Below are 18,095 nucleotides of genomic sequence, written 5' to 3' on the forward strand. Positions count from 1 at the left end.
TGGTTCAAAGGGTTTACGACAAAGCAGTAAGGATCAGATTCAGATCCCACTTAGGATGCAGGCTGCGCACCCTTGGATACAGATGCAACAGACCTGCAAAATGCCTTTTAATGACAGGGTTTGTCAAAGAAAAAGAGCAAGAGTCTGGACAGGGAGGTGGCAATAGCCGACAAATAGGTCCTACAAGACAAAACATGCATGCTTGAAGCTGCTAGATGAGAAATGAAAGACAGCCCTGTGTTGATAGCAGCCTCTATGGGGTCCAGCTTTTTTGCTAAACACCAGTGACAGAAACAGCCATTTGCTCCTATAATAAGACCTGGTCAAAGGTTTTCTAGCCGCTTGGATAGTACGCATATTATCTGCTGCCAAATTGAGACTCTCTAAAGATCTGAACTCAGGCACCAGGCTGCCAAGCTGAATGATTGTGGGGAGGGGTGCCACAACTGCTGATCGCTTTGGTTAAGCAGGTCGGGAATCAGCGGAAGCCTGACCGGTAAGCAGACTGACAGATACTAAAGCTCCGAAAACCAGAATCTAACTGGGCACCACGGGGCTATGAACAGGAGAGTGCAGTTCGACATGTTCCTGAGCTTGCATAGCGCCCGGTGAATCAGAGGAGGAGGCGGGAAAGCGTAGGCCCTCATGTTGTGCAACGGAATCTCGAGAGCATCCCCCAGGAAAGAGGCGCCGAGCCCATTCCTGGAAGCATAAAGAGGAAGTTTGCTGTTCAATGACATCGCAAAGAGGTCCACTTCTGGAGTGCCCCAATGGCAGAAAAGTTCAGAGAGGATCTCCGTGTTCAGCTCCCACTCGTAGCTGACCACTGCTCGCCGGCTGAGAGAGTCTGCGGTTACATTCAGTTGGCCCGGAATGTGTATCGCCAACAACCACACACCGTGCTGAACAGCCCATTCCCAAATCTGAATGGCTAGATCTACAAGGGTAGGTGACCTGGTACCTCCCTGCTTGTTGACATAAAACATGGATACCTCATTGTCCGTGCGGATGCAGACCACCTTGTTCGCAATCCCTGGCTTAAACGCTTTGAGCGCCAGAAAAATCACCAGAAGTTCCAGATAAGTTATGTGAAATTGTCTGTCTTGTGGCGACCACAAGTCGAAGACCTGAAGATGATCCATTGTCGCGCCCCACCCAAAAGGGCGCACCCACTGACAGATTGCTGGAAGAAGACCACCAAAGGAGAGCTGACATCATGTAGAGTGGAACCGGGATTATTTTGGTGTCCGAGTCCACCACCTGGCGCCAGGAGCTCTGAAGAGCCAACTGCGTAAGTCGCATCTTGAGACGCACCATGGGGAAGAGCAAGCACGCACGAGGCCATGAGGCCTAGAAGCATCTGGAACCACCAGGCAGACATCTGACTGAATGAAGACTTGACACGTGGTTAACAGATCAGCCATCCTTTCCAGCGTCAAGTACACTCTGCAGTCAATTGAGTTCCAATGGAAACCCAGGAATATCAGATCCTGAGAGAGCATCATGGAGGATTTCTGCCAGTTCTCCGACAGCCCAAGACTGAACAGGAGCTGAAGGAGAGACTGAATATTGCTCCAGGCTTTCACCGGACAGGGACTGCGCAGAAGCCAGTCATACAAATATGGATACACATGAATACCCTGTAGCCTTAAGAAAGCCGCAATGACTAACATCTTTGTGAAGACACGCGGCGCAGAGCCGAGACCAAAAGGGAGCACTCGAAACTGTTAGTGCTCCTCTCCCAGGGAGAAGCACAGATATTTCTGAAGCGGGCTCCAGATCAGGATATGCATAGAAGCATCCTGAAGGTCTACAACGCTGAGCCAGTCGCCCTTCTGAAGAGAGGACTTTATTTGTCAGGGCGTAATCATCTTGAACTTCTCTTGGGGGAAGAGTAAAGTTGAACTGGGAAAGGTCTAGAGTGGTGCGCAGGCCAGCCTGGTTGGTTTTGGCACCGTAAACAGACGAGAGTAGAAGCCCTCCCTCAGTTCCCTTAGGGGAACGGGTTCTATCGCCCTGAGATCTAGAAGCTTCTGGACCTCGGCTCTGAGGCAAGGTGTCCCAGACTGCTGAAAGGGAGGACTGAGGGTGGAGTAGAGGGGAGGGGCAAGCGGAAGCCCACCTGAGTGATGGAAAAAAGCCACTGGTCGTCGGTGACGGTTTGCCACCCCTCCAGATGAGACGAGATTCGTCCTCCCACCGGAGTCACGTGCGAGCGCCAAAAAATATAATTTTGCAGACTTTTTGGTAGAGAGAGTACCTGTCCCTGAAGTGGAGGCTGAAGACCGAGAGAAAAACCGACCTCGTTGCGGTCTCCGACAGGAGTTACCTCTCGGAAGGTCAGTTCTACGAGACCTGCGGTCCTGGAACCCTCTGAAGCTTGGGGGGGGGGGGGGGGGTGTCCGAGACTGGGGTCCAGATCTCTGAGCGTTGACTGGGGCTTTCACTAGCACCGACAGACACTTGTCAGTTTGCATGCTGGCCTTAGTCGTGTGGTGAGCTTGTCATCCGTTGAAGAATTAAACAGCTCTTTGCCATCAAAAGGCAGTTCCGGAAATGTATCTTGGACCTCCTTCGAAAACTTTGTTGCATGAATCCAAGCTTGACAAGAGGTGTCGACCCCCAGCATGAGGCCTCGAGCCGAGGTGTCAACATGGTGCGCAGCAGCCTCCAGCATATCCTGCGCCAACACCCTGGCGTCTGACAGACCGCCCTTGAAGTCTTCCAATCCGTCAGCCAGAATGAACTCTTGGAAGTCAGCCAAAGCCCTCCACAGTTTCATATTCGCCGCCGCTAAATGAGCTCTGTGTTAGCCTGACGCAACTGCATCGCCGAGTTGGCAAAGTTCTTTTAGCCCAAGGAATCGAGTAATTTGTCCTCCTTGGACAGAATCTGGGCCCCAGCTGCGGAAATCGCAGAAGCCGGCTTAGATTGCAGAGTGGTGGCTGCTACCACCGCCGAGGACGGGTGCGGACATGACGCCCAGGGTACTTCCTCTGAGGTGTGAAGCCTATAGCGGGCATCAATCCTTTTATTTATGTGTAGCCCGGTATGGGGCTTTTCCCAGACCTTGCCGGCCTTGACCAGGACGTTCCTCTGGAGGAACAGGCCGGTGCTCTCCTGTGGAGACAAGGTTAGTGCCCCCGATAGCACCCCTTCTTGCGGAGCAGGTGCCTCGGGCACTGGTATTTCCAGGAGTGATATGTCCAGTACCCGGTCGTGAAATACTCTAACAGAGCGGGGCCGGTCTTCACTATCCTGATTTGCCAAGGGGTAGTCTGGAGCATCCTGATCCCTCGATTGCGGCGCGACAGGCGTCAGATTGACATCACGCTCTGCTGAGGACGTGTCCACTGGTGACAAGGTAGGCAGAAGCGGAGGAGGGCCGGGAGGCAGAGGAGGAGCTGTCACTGTGGCGACAGGTGCTGCGACAGGAACTGTCGGGGCAGGAAATGGAGCCCAAGGGCAGATTTCTCTAAAGAGGCCCTTAAAGTACTCCATCATGGGATCGAAGTTCATTAGACTCTGAAATTTCCCAAAAAAGGCATCATCTGCCGAAACCTTAGGCTCTGGAGTGGGCAGAGGCCTCTCATGAGGAGCATAACCCCCACAAACGCAGTGAAGAGGGCTGCCAAGGAGGCCCGCCACCCACCAGGTTTGCATAGACCAATGGGGCAGATGTAGGAGGAAGCGAGCTTGAATGTGGTAGTGCATCCGAGCACACCAGTCATAGGAAGGACAGAACGGATTAACAGTATCGCGTGGAAAAGGTTGTCCACTGAAAAGAAGGTTGTCAGCACCCGCCGACGATAGCGTGGGTGTGATGGAAGAATCCAAAATGGCCACCATTTTGTGAGCATCTGAAGAGAACTGCATCACATGTGATGAGGCAGTTGACGCCACAGACTGGTCAGGGGACTTGACTGAAATTTGAGCCTTAACACAAGGAACCTTGGCAGAGAGGAAATATGGGCCTTGGATGTTTACTGGACATCCTGTCCCTTCAATAAGCCTCCAAAGGTGAAACCTCGGCAACGTCGGTAAAAGAGGAGTTACGGTCGCCGACCTCTCCCTGAGCCCCCTCAACAGAACTGGTACCGCCGTGAGCGCGGGAAAGTTGAGGAATCCACCTCATAGACAAGATCTTTACAGGCCGGCCTCTCAATTCTGTTGGTACACACCTTAGCCTCCTTAAGAGGAACCTCAGAACGGAGTCCGTCTTAATAGCTCCCCAGAAAGGGGCCTCGAACCATGGTTCGGTACAGAAAACCTCAACAGAGGCCTCAGGGCGCGCCCCGGTGTCTGCACGGAAAGCTCCTAACGAGGAGACCTAAGAGCGAACTCCGGGACAAAAAGCCTGAGCACTATTCTGGCTATTAGCACCTGATCGGTGAACCTTGGATCGTGATCCAGTAGAGACAGGCCCCTTGCGGAAGCCCTTGGAGAAAACCCTGGTATGCCCATTAGGCCTGCGAGGCACCTCAGGGATAACCCCAGTAGCAGAGCTTATGAAGCCTCTCCCGGACCTGGAGGACCCAAGAAAGGAGTCCCCCAGCCGGGGAGCCCTGAAAAGTAAAGAACTTACCGGGCGTCTTTTCTTTCTGTCAATGAAGAGTTGGATATGCGATGGAGGAACCTACTGGAAGATTTCATCCCACCTACGAAGACGACGTTGAAGTGCCCGGACCGAAAGGGAGTCGCAGAAGAAACACAAGTCCCAAGGGTGATCCAGTGCCAGACACTGCAAGCAGAGAGAATGAGGAACCGCCCTAGCGACGCAACGCTCGCAAGAGGAACAAGTGGAAAATCCCAGATTCTCTGGCATAGAGGATAACGCGACCGCAGAACCGGAGCAGGAGAGAAGGACAACGGGAAAGAAAAAAGGTCTTCCCGGTGATGCTAGTGCATCCAGCCCTGACCGCGCGGAGAAAAGGACTGAAGGGCGGTGCACGGGGCGGAGCTAAGGAGGGTGGGGTTATGGTACCCCGCGTAAAAAGAGAAGGACACATTTTCAATTTGATGCTTTTTTACAAAGTGCTCCGGTCCCATCCCAATGGGCGGAATGTCCCAAAAGTATGGAGGAAAGGGGACGGGACGTAGGAGAATACATGTCTTTTCCCCTTTTGTTTATTGGGAGTATTTTTACTCCCCATTTTTATTTTAGGGGTGTATTTACCATTATGAGGGAGTAAAAGTTGCTGATGGAACAAGTTACTTGCCTGTAACTGTTGTTCGCCATCATGGGTCTGGCATGGATTCACATGTTCATGAATGTTCCGTCGTATAGTTGGGAATCCTCGGTAAAAGAAAAACCCGTTTCACTTTCGTGTACAAACTGCCTTTCTCTTATAAACCAATCACTGAGCTCAGGGTCATACTGCCCCCCCCCCGCCAATGACTGGCCTCTCCCTAAGCCCCTCCTCTGGCAGCCATCTTCAGTTATGGTAGCATGAACAGTATGACCAAGAAGAGCAGCAGAGCGGCAGGCGAGGGGGTTCGCATGTGAATCCATACCAGACCCATGCCGGAGAACATCAGTTACAGATAAGGAACTTGTTCCTTCTCAATCATGGGGTCTGGCATGGGTTCACATGCTTATGAATAAGGAATACATAGCAGTACATACATACACAACCACGGGAGCTGGCAAGGCTCAACAGAAGCAATCACTCTTACCTCCTCACCAGACTCACCTTCAAGCGAACCGGTTGCGTAGCACTGTTTGGCCGACCCTGGACTCCTCCCCGGAATCTGTGTTGAAGCAGTAGAACTTTGTTAGGGTGTGCGTCGACCTCCACGTAGCCGTCCTGCAGATGTCCAGCAGGGGCACACCAGACAGGAACACCATCATTGCAGCGAAAACTCTGATAGCATGGGTTCTCGGACGACCAGGCAGCGGTCGGTTCACCAACTGGTGACTGTTAGGCAGAATCCTGTGCAGTGCCCTTAGGGACCACTACACACAATTAAGACTACAGGTGGCAATACAAGTTTACCTTTGGTACAAGCCTGCACTAGTAAGTTATAGTGGTAGCAGTAGCAGAGCAGCCAGGCTTATCTCAAGAGTATATGAGCAGTAGCAGCGATTACACAAAGGGACCACAATTACTGTGACTCAAGCAAACACAGGTTTCAGGTAAAAAATATAAGTAAATGTATTTTTAAACCATCAGTTATAAACACAACACCTCTATTAAACTTTAAACAAAACCACACGTTAAATATACTACAACTAATCAATTCACTTTGTACAGTATGTCTCAAGGTAAGTACCCTGTGTTTGAATGAACCGGTGTTATGAACAAAACACGATACCGCGGATACGATTGCGATCACTTTTTGACAGTTCGGTCTACTCAATAAACGCGTATCCGTGACATGAAATGCTACCGGGGCAAAAGCACACTTAGCACCCGAGATACTCAGAGGGAGTTGGAGGCAAAAATCACAGGCAATATTTAGGTTAGGCAGACAGTATCGAGAAACACTCAGAAACAGGAGTTCAAAAGTCAAAGGGTCGGAGCCAGGTTTAAGTGACACCGGAGACCTGTGCCGAAGATCACACCATTAGACAGTTCACGATTCAGAGTAGCCCAAAAGTACTTGGATATTGTCAATGTTCGGAAGCAAAAGTTATAAGAAGGAGGGAAGACAAGGACGAGCCTTGAGGATGAAGAAAAGGGATTCACCCAGTTCCCTCGAGCAGAACACAGTACCTTATTTCCACGATGCAGCTGGTGCCCTGGCAGTTGTTCCTGTTGGTTTCCCGCAGACCCACGATTCCTGGAGCTTCGTTGTGAAGGAGGACGTCTGAAGGGGGTCTGCACCACACAGGGATGAAGCCGGCAGTAGCGACAACGAAAAAAGGTGTGCTCCTTAAAAACAGGAGAGGCTCAGCAGGTGGCTATCCGGACCACTACAGCAATGTGCAGCGATTTCATCCACGGCGGAGATCTCTGGCTGAAGAAGATGAGCTGGTTATCCCAACCAGGCTCAAGGGAAGAAGACTCAGAACTGGATCTCCTCTTAATCGAAGGGTAGATAGCTCAGGACTGCAGCAGGGCTATCACCGGAACAGGGTAGTTGCAGCAGCCGTCGTTCTCTCCGCTTCTCTTCGGTTCCTTGTAGTTCCAGAGGCGACTGACTTCTAGCCCAAGAGACCTGCCTTGTATGCACAAAACCCCCATTCACACAGCCTGGCTGTCAATCACGCAGCAGGGGGGTTGTCCAGCCGGGACAACCACCTCAGCCAATCATGGCAAAGTGCGACTTGGTTTTCCTAGGATACCCTGTGCAGGGGGTGACTACACCCCTTCCCCACATTGTCTACCTAGGCACCCAGGCGCCAAGAGGAGAGCTTCTCTGCAGAAGCCCGCCAAAAGACGGTGAACAAAGAAGGCGAACCTAGTTTGCAGGGCAAAGTAAAACACAAGAAGGACTTTAACAAAAAGAAATGGAAAATAAACCCAACCGGAGCCAAAAGACAGAATTTGGCCAAGCGGGTTTATGTTCGAGGCTAATATAATGGCCAACAACAGTACCATGTTTATCTAATATAATCGCGGTAGAAAAGTTAGGGTAGATACCACTGCCACCAGCCAAGTCTAAATGTTAAAAGAGCGAAACAATGCTCAGGGAGATACAGACAGAAAAGGGGTACAGATTAGCCCTTTCCAGTACTCCATGTAAGATGTTTAGAAAGTGTCCATAAGGGATAGTCACGGGTGGCCGTAGCTGTAGGTTAATCGGATCTGTGGTAAAAATGACTATGTAAAGTAAATGGCAACTTTACCTTTCTCGGGGGACAGTAGTCAGCCCCAGCGAAATGGAGTCAGAGGGAAGTCTTAAAGACAACCCTGGGTTACTACACTAAAGGTGCTGTGTAACCCGTACAAGAACAGGAGCACTTGGAGAGGTGTGCTCCAGTGCCCAAGATCACACAATGAGTAAAAACACATAGGCCAAAACACATGTAAGAGTGGATAAAGGATGTACTCTCTTACCAGGTGGAAAAAATAAACTCCAGAAATCCAGCAAAGCTGCTGGGGGACTCACTAGGTGAGGGAAATTAGCCCTAGAAGGAGAATTCTCCCTAACAGTGACAATGAGGGATGCAGCCAGAAAGCCCCCTGGAAATGAAGGCCTTGGACAAGGCCTTCCCATGGTTCACAGGACCAAAGTTCACAAAAAGCTGAGAAGTCTTCCGGAAACTCTTTGTGCGAGCCACATAAAACTTCAGCGCTCGAGCCACATCCAGCGAGTGCGAAGTCCTTTCAGCCAGCGACTAAGGCATCTGAAAAATCACACAGGCAACACGAAGGGATCGTTTGAGATTTAATTCCAATGCAACATTGGACATAAAGGAGGGGTGCGTACGCAGCACCACCCTCCTCTTGTGGAAAGTCAAATAGGGCTGCTTACAGGACAGGGCCTGGATCTCACCCACTTTACTAGTAGAGGTGATGGCCAAGAAGACAGCTGTCTTCCAAGACAGGAACTTGAGAGGCGCTTGATGCATTGGCTCTAAGCCCCCCCTCCCCCATGAGCCTAGTCAGCACCACGTTGAGTTCCCACGCCGGGGCCGGAGCCTTCACCGGCGGGAACGATCCGAACAGTCCTTTAATGAACTCCTTTACTAGACCGTGTGACCAAAGAGAAGACCGTCCCGGAGACCTGGTGTAGCGTGAGATAGCCACCAGATGAACTTTGATGGAGGTGTGAACCAGCCCAGACTTAGCCAACGACAAGTACGGTAGAACCTGGGACGCCGTGACCCTCAGAGGGTTAATCTTCTGCGATCGGTACCAAGTCGTGAAACCCTTCCATTTGTACCTGTAGCACTTAAGAGTCGACGACACCCAGGCCCTGGCAAGGACCTCTCTGCAGTCCGCCTGCAGCTCGTCCCCACCAAACTCCAACGCTGCAGGAGCCAGGCCTTCAGGTCAGCGATCCTGGGTCACGGTGCAGGATTGCAAAGCCTTCCCTGGCGAGCAGGTCCGCGACCACTGGTAGCTTGACTGGAGGTGCTGCTGACATGCTAAGAAGGTCCTGGTACCAGATCTGCCTCAGCCACGCTGGTGCGACGTGAATCATCCTGCACCGCCACCGTCTGAGCTGACTGGTGACGCGTAGTAGTGGCAATGGAGGAAAAGCATACAGGAACAGGCCATACCACAAGAAACCTGCTGGCAAACGTCTAGCACTTGGTGTTGGTCGACGTTGCAAAGATAACATTCTGGGAAATGACCTGCCTGCGGAAGAGGCTGTCCACTTGATCATGCCGAAGCTCCCACTCGTGGCAAGAGCAGAGCTCCGTGCTGAGAGAGTCAGCGATAGTGTTCTTTACTCCTGCAAGGTGAAAAGGTACGAGAAACATTCCCTGGGCAACGACCCAGTGCTACAGCTCCTGTGTTTCTCTGGAGAGCGCCAGGGACCTGGTGCCACCCTGCTCCCTGATGTAAAACATTTTGGCGGTATTGTCCGTAAAGACCCTCACCACCTTGCCATTGAGGGATGGAAGAAATGACTTGAGGGCCCAAAACACTGCCCACAGCTCCAGGACGTTGACGTGGAGCTCCTTCTCCTCTGGGTGCCACAGACCTCTGGCGTGGAGACTTCCGGTGTGGGCCCCCCAGCCTGCCAGTGAGGCGTCCAGTGTGACGGTCTCTTGGTAAGGGGGGTTCTGGAAGTATGTGCCTTTGGCGATGTTGGAGCGCACACCCCACCATATTATCGCTCAATGGAACTCCTCGTCGAGCAGAATCTTGTCTTTGAAACTACCAGATATCTAGATCCAGTGTGCGTCCAGGGATTCCTGAAGAGGTTGCATCCGCAACCTACAGAGCCTGATCAGGTAGATGCACAACAACAACATGCCGAGCAGCGACTTTATGGTCCTCATCTTGGCGATCTTCAGTGCTAACAGCCGTTTCATCTTGCCCAAGATGGCTGCTATCCTTGCTCCAGACGGGGCCGCCAGGCAGGAGACCGTGTTGAGTCTGACCCCAGGAACAGCGTGACCTGCGATGGAGTCAAGCAGGACTGGGCATAGTTCACAGAGAACCCCAGATCCGTCAGCAGCCGGATGGTCCTCTCAATGTGGTTGACAGCAATGTCCCTTGACATGGCCTGGATAAGACAGTCGTCAAGGTACGCAGATGGGCCGCCACTGGTGCCAGGCACTTTGTAAAGACTGTGGGTGCTGAATTCCATCCGAAAGGAAGAGCCTTGAACTGGTAGTGCTTCCCTTGAACAATGAAACAAAGGAATTGCAATGTTTTCTGTGAATGGGGACGTGGAAGTAAGAGTCCTCTAAATCCAACGACGACAGGAAGACTCCCTCCTCCAGTTGGCCGAGCATGTGTTGCAACGTGACCATCCTGAATTTTTGGGACTTGATGTACGGTCTTCTTTCTTACTAAGAAGTATCTGGAGTAAACTCCGGAGCCCGAGTCGCCTCAGAAGTAGCTCTAGCGCACCTTTTTTTTTTTTTTTTAAAATGGCCTGAACCTCCAGAAGCAGCTCAGGGATCTGGTGTTCCTGACAGGTCACAGGTGGTATTCACGGACAACTTTGCTGAAACTCGAGAGTGCGTCCGTGGTAGAGAGCGTCCCTCACAAATCGATCAGTGGAGATGTTTTCCCACACGCTGACTAAGTTTGCCAGCCGGCCTCTTAACCGGGGTGCAGGCTTGGGGGCCCGACATCTTGGCCAGTTCAGTCTTGCTTGGAGGCCGGCCCGCCACCTTGGGAGCCCCGACGACGGCCACCTCCAAAGGCCTTGGAACGGCCCCTGTAGGCTTCCTGAGACAAGGAACGGGATGGCTGGTGCTAAGAGAACAAACCCCAGCCGAAACCCTTCAAGGATCTGCTAGACTTCCCTCCGGAGGAACGAAAGGATGGACGGTAATGTTGCAGCGTGCCCAGGGCCGTCACTGTAGAGTATACACAATAGGTACAAAGATACAGTAGCACAAGCAAACACTGACCAGAGCTTTGGTGTAAAAGTATATAATTATTTATTTAAAGACACACTTGTAAATTACACTAGCAGAAAAAGAGGCAAGTAAATTCAACACACAGTCACTATTATATATATATACAACCCTGATTACTTATTAGACAAGTCTTAGTGAGAAACACCACTTATTTTCAGACAGAGGTGAGCGCTTAACCTAAGATGGCACTCTAATAAGTTATAAAAAAGGGAGAGAAAAAGGCAGAGCTATGAAAGCACACAATTTCAATACTTTTAAAAGAACCACAGTGAGGCAGGTTAAGCAAAGTCTACTGGGGAGCAAGGAAGTTCAAATGCCAGGCCCACTCTTAGAGAGAGCAAGCGAAATGTGTCCAGGATCACACAGTGGGGTTATGCCCAAAGAGTCTTTGTAGATAGTTCGCAAAAGATTGAGATCAAGTCAGGAAAAGTTAGTTAACAGGCCCCAGGCTAACCCAGGTTAGAAAGTCGAGGATTTACTGTCACCGAACGATCTGTCGCAAGGGAAGCCAGGCAGGACACAGTACCTGAAATAGGAAAGACGCTCCAGCGGGGGCAGTTGTTCCTGGCAGCGGATGCAAGTCGGTTTTTCGTCCAGAGGAAGAGGAAGTCTCGACGTGGAGGAAAGATGAAGGTCATTACACTGCCAGGGAAGAAATCAGCCGCAGAGTTTTCCGGTTACAAGGTACTACCCTTTTCTTCGCTGTAGTGCTAAACCGTGGTATTCCGTTGCCGGGGTGCTTGGCACAGGCAAGGCGGCCACGAGATGGTCCAGGAACGCGAAAAAACGGGCAAACTGGTTATCCCCACCAGTCAAAGGAAGAAGACTCTCCGAACTGGAGATGATCTCTGTCGGTGGGAAAATCACACCAGAGTGCAACTTGAGTTGCCAAGGCAACTCAGTCCAGGGTGCCTAAACCCCCTCCCACACCCCCTGTGGTAGCCAGACAGAGTGGCGCCACTTTTGGAGGCTTCTGTGGAGAAGCCCGCCAAAAAGTGGAACAAAGGGCTCGACTTGGGTTGGAGTAACAAAAACGAACACAAACGCCATTTTGGAACAGAGTTTCGGCAAAAAATACCAACCGGTGAATTTATATTAATTTAATAAACCGGCGGTATGTTCGAGGCTATATTAAAAAGTGGTAGCCTCAAACAATGGGAAAATCCCATAGGAATATATTCGCGGTCGAATATAAAAAGTAGTATCCACTGCCACCAGCCAAAACTCTGTCGGGGGGAACTGGACAGTGCCCCCTCGAACAACAGACCCCGGGGCAATCAAATTGCCCAAACCAGTACGTCCACAATATGATGGTTTGTACTGTTCTGTTCACAATTTAAGACTAGTAAAGCCAATGGTGACTTTCCATGCCCTGGGAGCCAGTAGTCAGTCCCAGGGTATGGAGTCTATATTTGGGGGTCGCTACGACACCCCTGGGTTACTGCACGGAGGGTGCAGTGTAACCCACATACCAAAAACACATGAAGCCCTATGGGGTAAAGGACCCCATAGTCCATAAAACACATACAAAGTCAAAGGAACACCTTAAATCATGTCTAAGAGTGGGAGAAAAAGAGTCTCACTCTTAGCAGGAGAAAAAAATAAACCCCAAAAATCCAGCAAAGCTGCTGGGGGACTCACTAGGTTTGGGAAATTAGCCTTTACAGAGAATTCTCCCTAACAGCGCAGAGCTTGAAGAGGGAGTCTCTGTCGTCCTCCTCCTCCAACATGGTGCGGTGTAGGCCTGATGGCCTTCTGGAAACTTCGAAGAGAAACACACGACGAATCCACCTTTGAGGGGCGAGGAAAGATGCCAAAAAACAGATCCCCGTTAGTCGAATGTGGAAACAATGGAGCAAACGGGCTCGATTGAACAAAAGTAGGATTTAATAGCAAAAAAACACACAAAAAAACGCAGACGGCGCAACAGCTGAACACGAGAACTCTCTACACTTGGACGTACAGTACAACTCTGAAAATGGTTGCCAGAGGAAGGGCTTAGGGAGAGGGCAATTATTGGCTGGTGGCAGTATGACCCTGAGATCAGTGATTGGTTTATAGGAGAAAGACAGTTTGTACACAAAAGTGAAACCGTTTTTTCTTTTACAGAGGATTCCCAGCTTGTCAACGGGGAATATTCATGAACATGTGAATCCATGCCAGACCCCATGCTGGAGAAAAAAAACCTCATCTCTAGGGCTGGGTACAGCCTTTTACCCAGCAGTTGATGCCTAAACAAACAGGTTCTCAAGAGTGGTTGGATGGAAACACTGGGTCCGAAGGTGAGGGGCACTGCTTTCTTTCCAAATGTTTGTCCAGAACCGGAGCCAAGGTCAGCTTCAACCAGACAGACAGGATAGGGTCCAGAAACAGACAGATTGAACCTTAGAAACCAAGGGTGCATAGACCTTACTTACCTGCATGTGTGTTATTTGTGAAAGGTTGTAGCCAGAATGTGATGATGCAACTCTACAGGACTAACTAACAAGGGGGAGAGGAGACTAAGGAGATTTAGCAGGGAGTTCTGTACACACTTTCTCTGCTAAAAATCAATACTATATTTTACCACAGAGAAAAAAAAAACTATTTTGAAATCAGCGCCACATTGACATGTTTTATGGATGAAACTTTTTAAAAAAAATGTTTTTGCAAAGTCATGTTTGCAATTCTTACTGCAACGACTTGTAAATATGTTCGAGACTACCCATCCCCAAACAATAGCACATTTACATCTACTGCACAAACCTGGACATATCTGTTTCTCCATTTCCATACTGTTCCAACCTGAGAAGTTCAGGTTGCAGAAAGGAGTCCAGTAGATGGAAAGCGAAGGCCATTTCTTCAGATGACGGAACATGCCACTGAATGTTAAGATTCCACACATCTCCTGGTTTTCCCCAGTCCTACAATACAAAATAAAAGTCATTACTGCTATGATAGGAGATCCAAATAAAAAGGCAAAGCAGGTGTGTGCAGAATGACGTATGTAGGTGTTTATATACGCTTTATTTGAGTTGACCCAGGTCACATACCAATACTATGTTTCTATGTTAACAGTCATATTTGCAGTAGAATTTTCATTGTCATTCGTATTTCTTACTATGTTATGTTGATTAATACCGCGCACCGCTACCATCCAGGGGCAGTCTCCAGGCGCTCACGTGGCTCTGCAAGAGACGGGTGTGGGGAAGTTAGTGGGCATAGGGTGAGAGGATAGGTTCAGAACCAGGAGGAACCGGCGTCTGAGTGTTGTTTTGCATGCGGTAGTTTGTGCCAGAGGCCTTGTGCGCTGCAACCATTTGGGTAAGGTTTAGTGCCTCGGGTGTGTGGTAGTGTTTTGTGTTGGTGTGTTCTGTGGGTTATGGTGGGTTTGGTTGTGCACACTGTTTAGAAAGTGTCCATAAGGGATAGTCACGGGTGGCCGTAGCTGTAGGTTAATCGGGTATGTTGGTGTGTAGTTGTGTTGTTGATGGTTTTGTGGAGTATGTAGTGTGGCTAGTCCACAGTCTGGTGTAGGGGTGTCAGTTATGTTGGAGGAGCACGAAGGCGAAAATGGTTTAGTAAGTCAGTAAGTTTGTTGGAGAATCTGACACGGTTCTTTGGTTGCCACTTGGCAGTATCTAGCCAGGTTCTTGTTTGTGGTTCTTTGACCCATCTAGTCCCTTCTCGGGTTCTCTGTGGTGGTGTTGTTGCCGATGTCCCTTCGAGGTTGTCATGGTCTGCTGAATAGCCAGGTTTTGAGCCGTTTCCTGAAGGTGTTGTGGTCTTCTGTGGTTTTAATTTCTTTGGGCATGTTGTTCCAGATGTTAGCAATTAGATGCGAGTATGCTGTTCTGCCAAAATTTCCTTTTTTCGTAGTCTTTTGCCAAAATATATAAGTTGTTGCTCAATCTTAGTTCCCTTCCTGGGCAATACCGGCTAATCTCATCTTGGAGGAATTCCGCTCCATGTCTATGCAAGGCCTTGTGGGCAATGCAGAGTACTTTGAATTTGATGTGCTTTTTTACTGGTAACCAGTGTAGGCTTTTCAGTGCTGGAGTGATGTGGCCTCTTCCGTTTTGTCTCAATAGGATCCTGGCTGCTGTATTTTGCACCCTTTGGAGTTTCTTGCTAAGTCTTTCCAGCATTCCTCAGTAGACGTGTGTGCATAGTCAATTCTTATGAGTATCAGGGATATGATTGTGAGGGTTCTTTGGGGAAGGAGAGGTAGGGGAGTAATCTTCTGAGCAGACACAGGAAGAAGAAGCATTTGTGGGCTATTGCGTTGACTTGCGGTTCTAGTGATAGTCTGTTGTCCACGAGTATTCCTAGGTTATTTACTACATCGGTAGTCTCTGGTTGTGTTCCCCTGCTGATCGGCGAGTCCAGTTGTGGGTTCCCTCTGTCGAATCCTGCGGGTGAGAGCATTATTTCAGTTTTTGCCAGCTTCAGTTTAAGGTGGTCATCCAATTGTAGATGTCTGTGAGTCATTTGTTGAGGCTGTTATTTTGTTCCTTGGTATTGTTTGTTTTCACAATCAGTTGAGTGTTGTCCGCGTAGTTGTAGGCGGTAAGTCCGTGGGTTTGAATGATTTTCATCTGTGGGCACATGTAGATGTTGAAAAGCAGCAGGGAGAGGCTGAATCCCTGTGGGACTGCGCAGGATATATCTTTGGTGTTTGAGGTGAACAGTGATAGGTAGGTTTGTTGGGTTCGGTTTGTTAGGAATGAGATAAGTCCCTAATTCCTGTATGCCAATTTCCATCAATCTTTTTATTAGTATTGTGTGGCTGATTGTGTCAAAAGTCGCTGATATGTCCAATAGTATGAGGTCCGATTGGGCATCATCGCCTGCATTTGTTTTCAGGTCATCGCATATCGATATAAGTGGCGATTCTGTTCCTCTCATTGGTCCGAAGCCAACTTGTAAACGGTTGAGTATTCCAGTTTTTTAGATGCAATCAAGAAGAATTTAGTACACATGGTTCTCCAGGATCTGTGCTTGGTAGGGCAGGATGGATATAGGTCTGTAGTGGCTCGGGTCTTCGGCACTTTCCGATTCCTTTTTTTTATCAGTTGTTTAATGTATGCTGATTTGAAGGAGGGCAGTACTATTATATATGATATGATATGGCATTTGTAACGCGCCTATATACAAGTGTTTCAAGGCACGACGAGGCAAGGGAGGAGGAACATAGGGAAGACAGAAACAACGATCTTACTAGGCAGGTGATGTTCAGATTGTGCAAGTGCAGGGGATGGGGGAAAGGGAAAAGTGCAGGGGGGAGGGAGAGGGGGCAGTGCAGTACATAGGATTGTTAGGGAGAATTCTCATTCTATGGCTAATTTCCCTCACCTAGTGAGTCCCCCAGCAGCTTTGCTGGATTTCTGGGGTTTCTTTTTTCCACCTGGTAAGAGTGTGAACCTTTTTCCTACTCTTACATGTGTTTTGCCATGTGTATTTCTACTTTTTGTGTGATCTTGGTCTCTGTAGCCACACCACTCCATGAGCCCAACTTTTTGTGTGTGTTACACAGCAACTTCAGTGCAGTGACACAGGGTTCTCTCTGAGACTTCCCATTGACTCCATTTTTCTGAGGCGGACTTCTGTCCCCCAGAAACAGGTGAAGTTGCCATTTACTTTATGTAGTCACTTAAACTACAGACCCAGTACACCCCATTTTACATGGAGTATTGAGAAGGGTTAACTCTGATCCCTTTTTGTCTGTACCTCCTGGAGCCTTGTTTTGCTCCCTTAACACCAAGACTTGGCTGGTGGCAGTGGTATCTACCCTAACATTTATACCGCGATTATAGTATATAAACGTGGTACTGTTTTAGGCTATTGTATTAGCCTCAAACATAAACCGCTTGACCAAATACATGTTATTTTGGCTCCGGTCGGGTTTAGTCGCCATTTCTTTTTGTTAACATCCTTCTTGTGTTTTACTTTGCGCGTCAAACCAGATTTGCCTTCTTTGTTCGCCGTCCTTTGGTAGGCTTCTCGAAGAAGCCCTCCTTTGGCGTCTGGGTGTCTAGGTGGGCTGATGTGAGGGAGGGGTTTAGTAACCCCCTGCACAGGGTCTCCTTGGAGACCCAAGTCGCACTTTCTATCGACTGGCTGAGGTGGTTGTCCGGGCAGGACAACCCCCCTGCTGTGTGATTGACAGCTAGGCTGTGTGAATGGGGGATTTTGGCATAAGGAACAAGTTACTTACCTGTAACTGTTGTTCTCCAGCATGGGTCTGGCATGGATTCACATGCTCATGAATATTCCCCGTCGTCAGGCTGGGAATCCTCGGTAAAGAAAAAAACCAGTATCAGTTTCGTTTCTGATCTGTCTTTCGTAGTAATAACCAATCACTGGTCTCTGCGTCATACTGACCACAGCCAATGACTGCCCTCTACCTAAGCACCGCCTCTGGCAGCCATCTTCAGATTTGGAAGCACGTGAAGTGGCAGTATGACCAAGTGAAGAGCCGCAGAGGGGTAGGCGGGAGGGTTCGCATGTGAATCCATGCCAGACCCATGCTGGAGAACAACAGTTACAGGTAAGTAACTTGTTCCTTCTCCAGCATGGGGTCTGGCATTGATTCACATGCTCATGAATAAAGAATACATAGCAGTACACACATGCACAACCACGGGAGGTGGCAAAGGCTCAACATTAAGCATTGCATCAAACTCAACATTAAGCATCTTACCTCCTCACCAGGCTCACCTCAGGCGAACAGGTTGCGCAGCACTGCTTGGCCGACCCTGGACTCCTCCCTGGAATCCCGATCTACGCAGTAGAACTTCGTGAAGGTGTGCGTCGACCTCCACGTAGCAGCCCTGCATATGTCCAGCAGGGGCACACCAGAAAGGAACGCCGTGGTAGCTGCGATCGCTCTGGTGGAATGGGCTCTCGGACGGCCGGGCAGCGGTCGGTTTGCCAACCGATGACAGTACATGATACAGCCGGAGAGCCATCTGGAAATGGAAGCCTTCGAGAGAGCCTTCCCCTGATTGACAGGTCCAAAGTTCACAAAGAGTTGTGACGTCTTCCGAAAACACTTCGTGCGGTCCACGTAGAACTTCAGCGCTCTAGCCACATCCAGCGAGTGCAAAGTCCTCTCAGC

At 49.6% G+C, this 18,095-nt stretch overlaps 1 protein-coding gene across 3 annotated transcripts in view; it reads right to left on the minus strand.

The window, feature by feature from the left end:
- The window catches only part of PSME4 (proteasome activator subunit 4), a 3,386,216-nt gene that overhangs the window by 1,858,598 nt on the left and 1,509,523 nt on the right, over positions 1-18,095 (minus strand). For all 3 annotated transcript variants that reach the window (XM_069608231.1, XM_069608232.1, XM_069608230.1), the window contains one exon: positions 13,742-13,899. In XM_069608231.1, the coding sequence (XP_069464332.1) occupies positions 13,742-13,899 (158 nt within the window). The remainder of the gene's footprint in view (positions 1-13,741; positions 13,900-18,095) is intronic.

Source organism: Ambystoma mexicanum, chromosome 4q (assembly GCF_040938575.1).
Source record: "Ambystoma mexicanum isolate Mex_15411 chromosome 4q, UKY_AmexF1_1, whole genome shotgun sequence".
In the NCBI taxonomy this organism is placed as follows: domain Eukaryota; kingdom Metazoa; phylum Chordata; class Amphibia; order Caudata; family Ambystomatidae; genus Ambystoma; species Ambystoma mexicanum.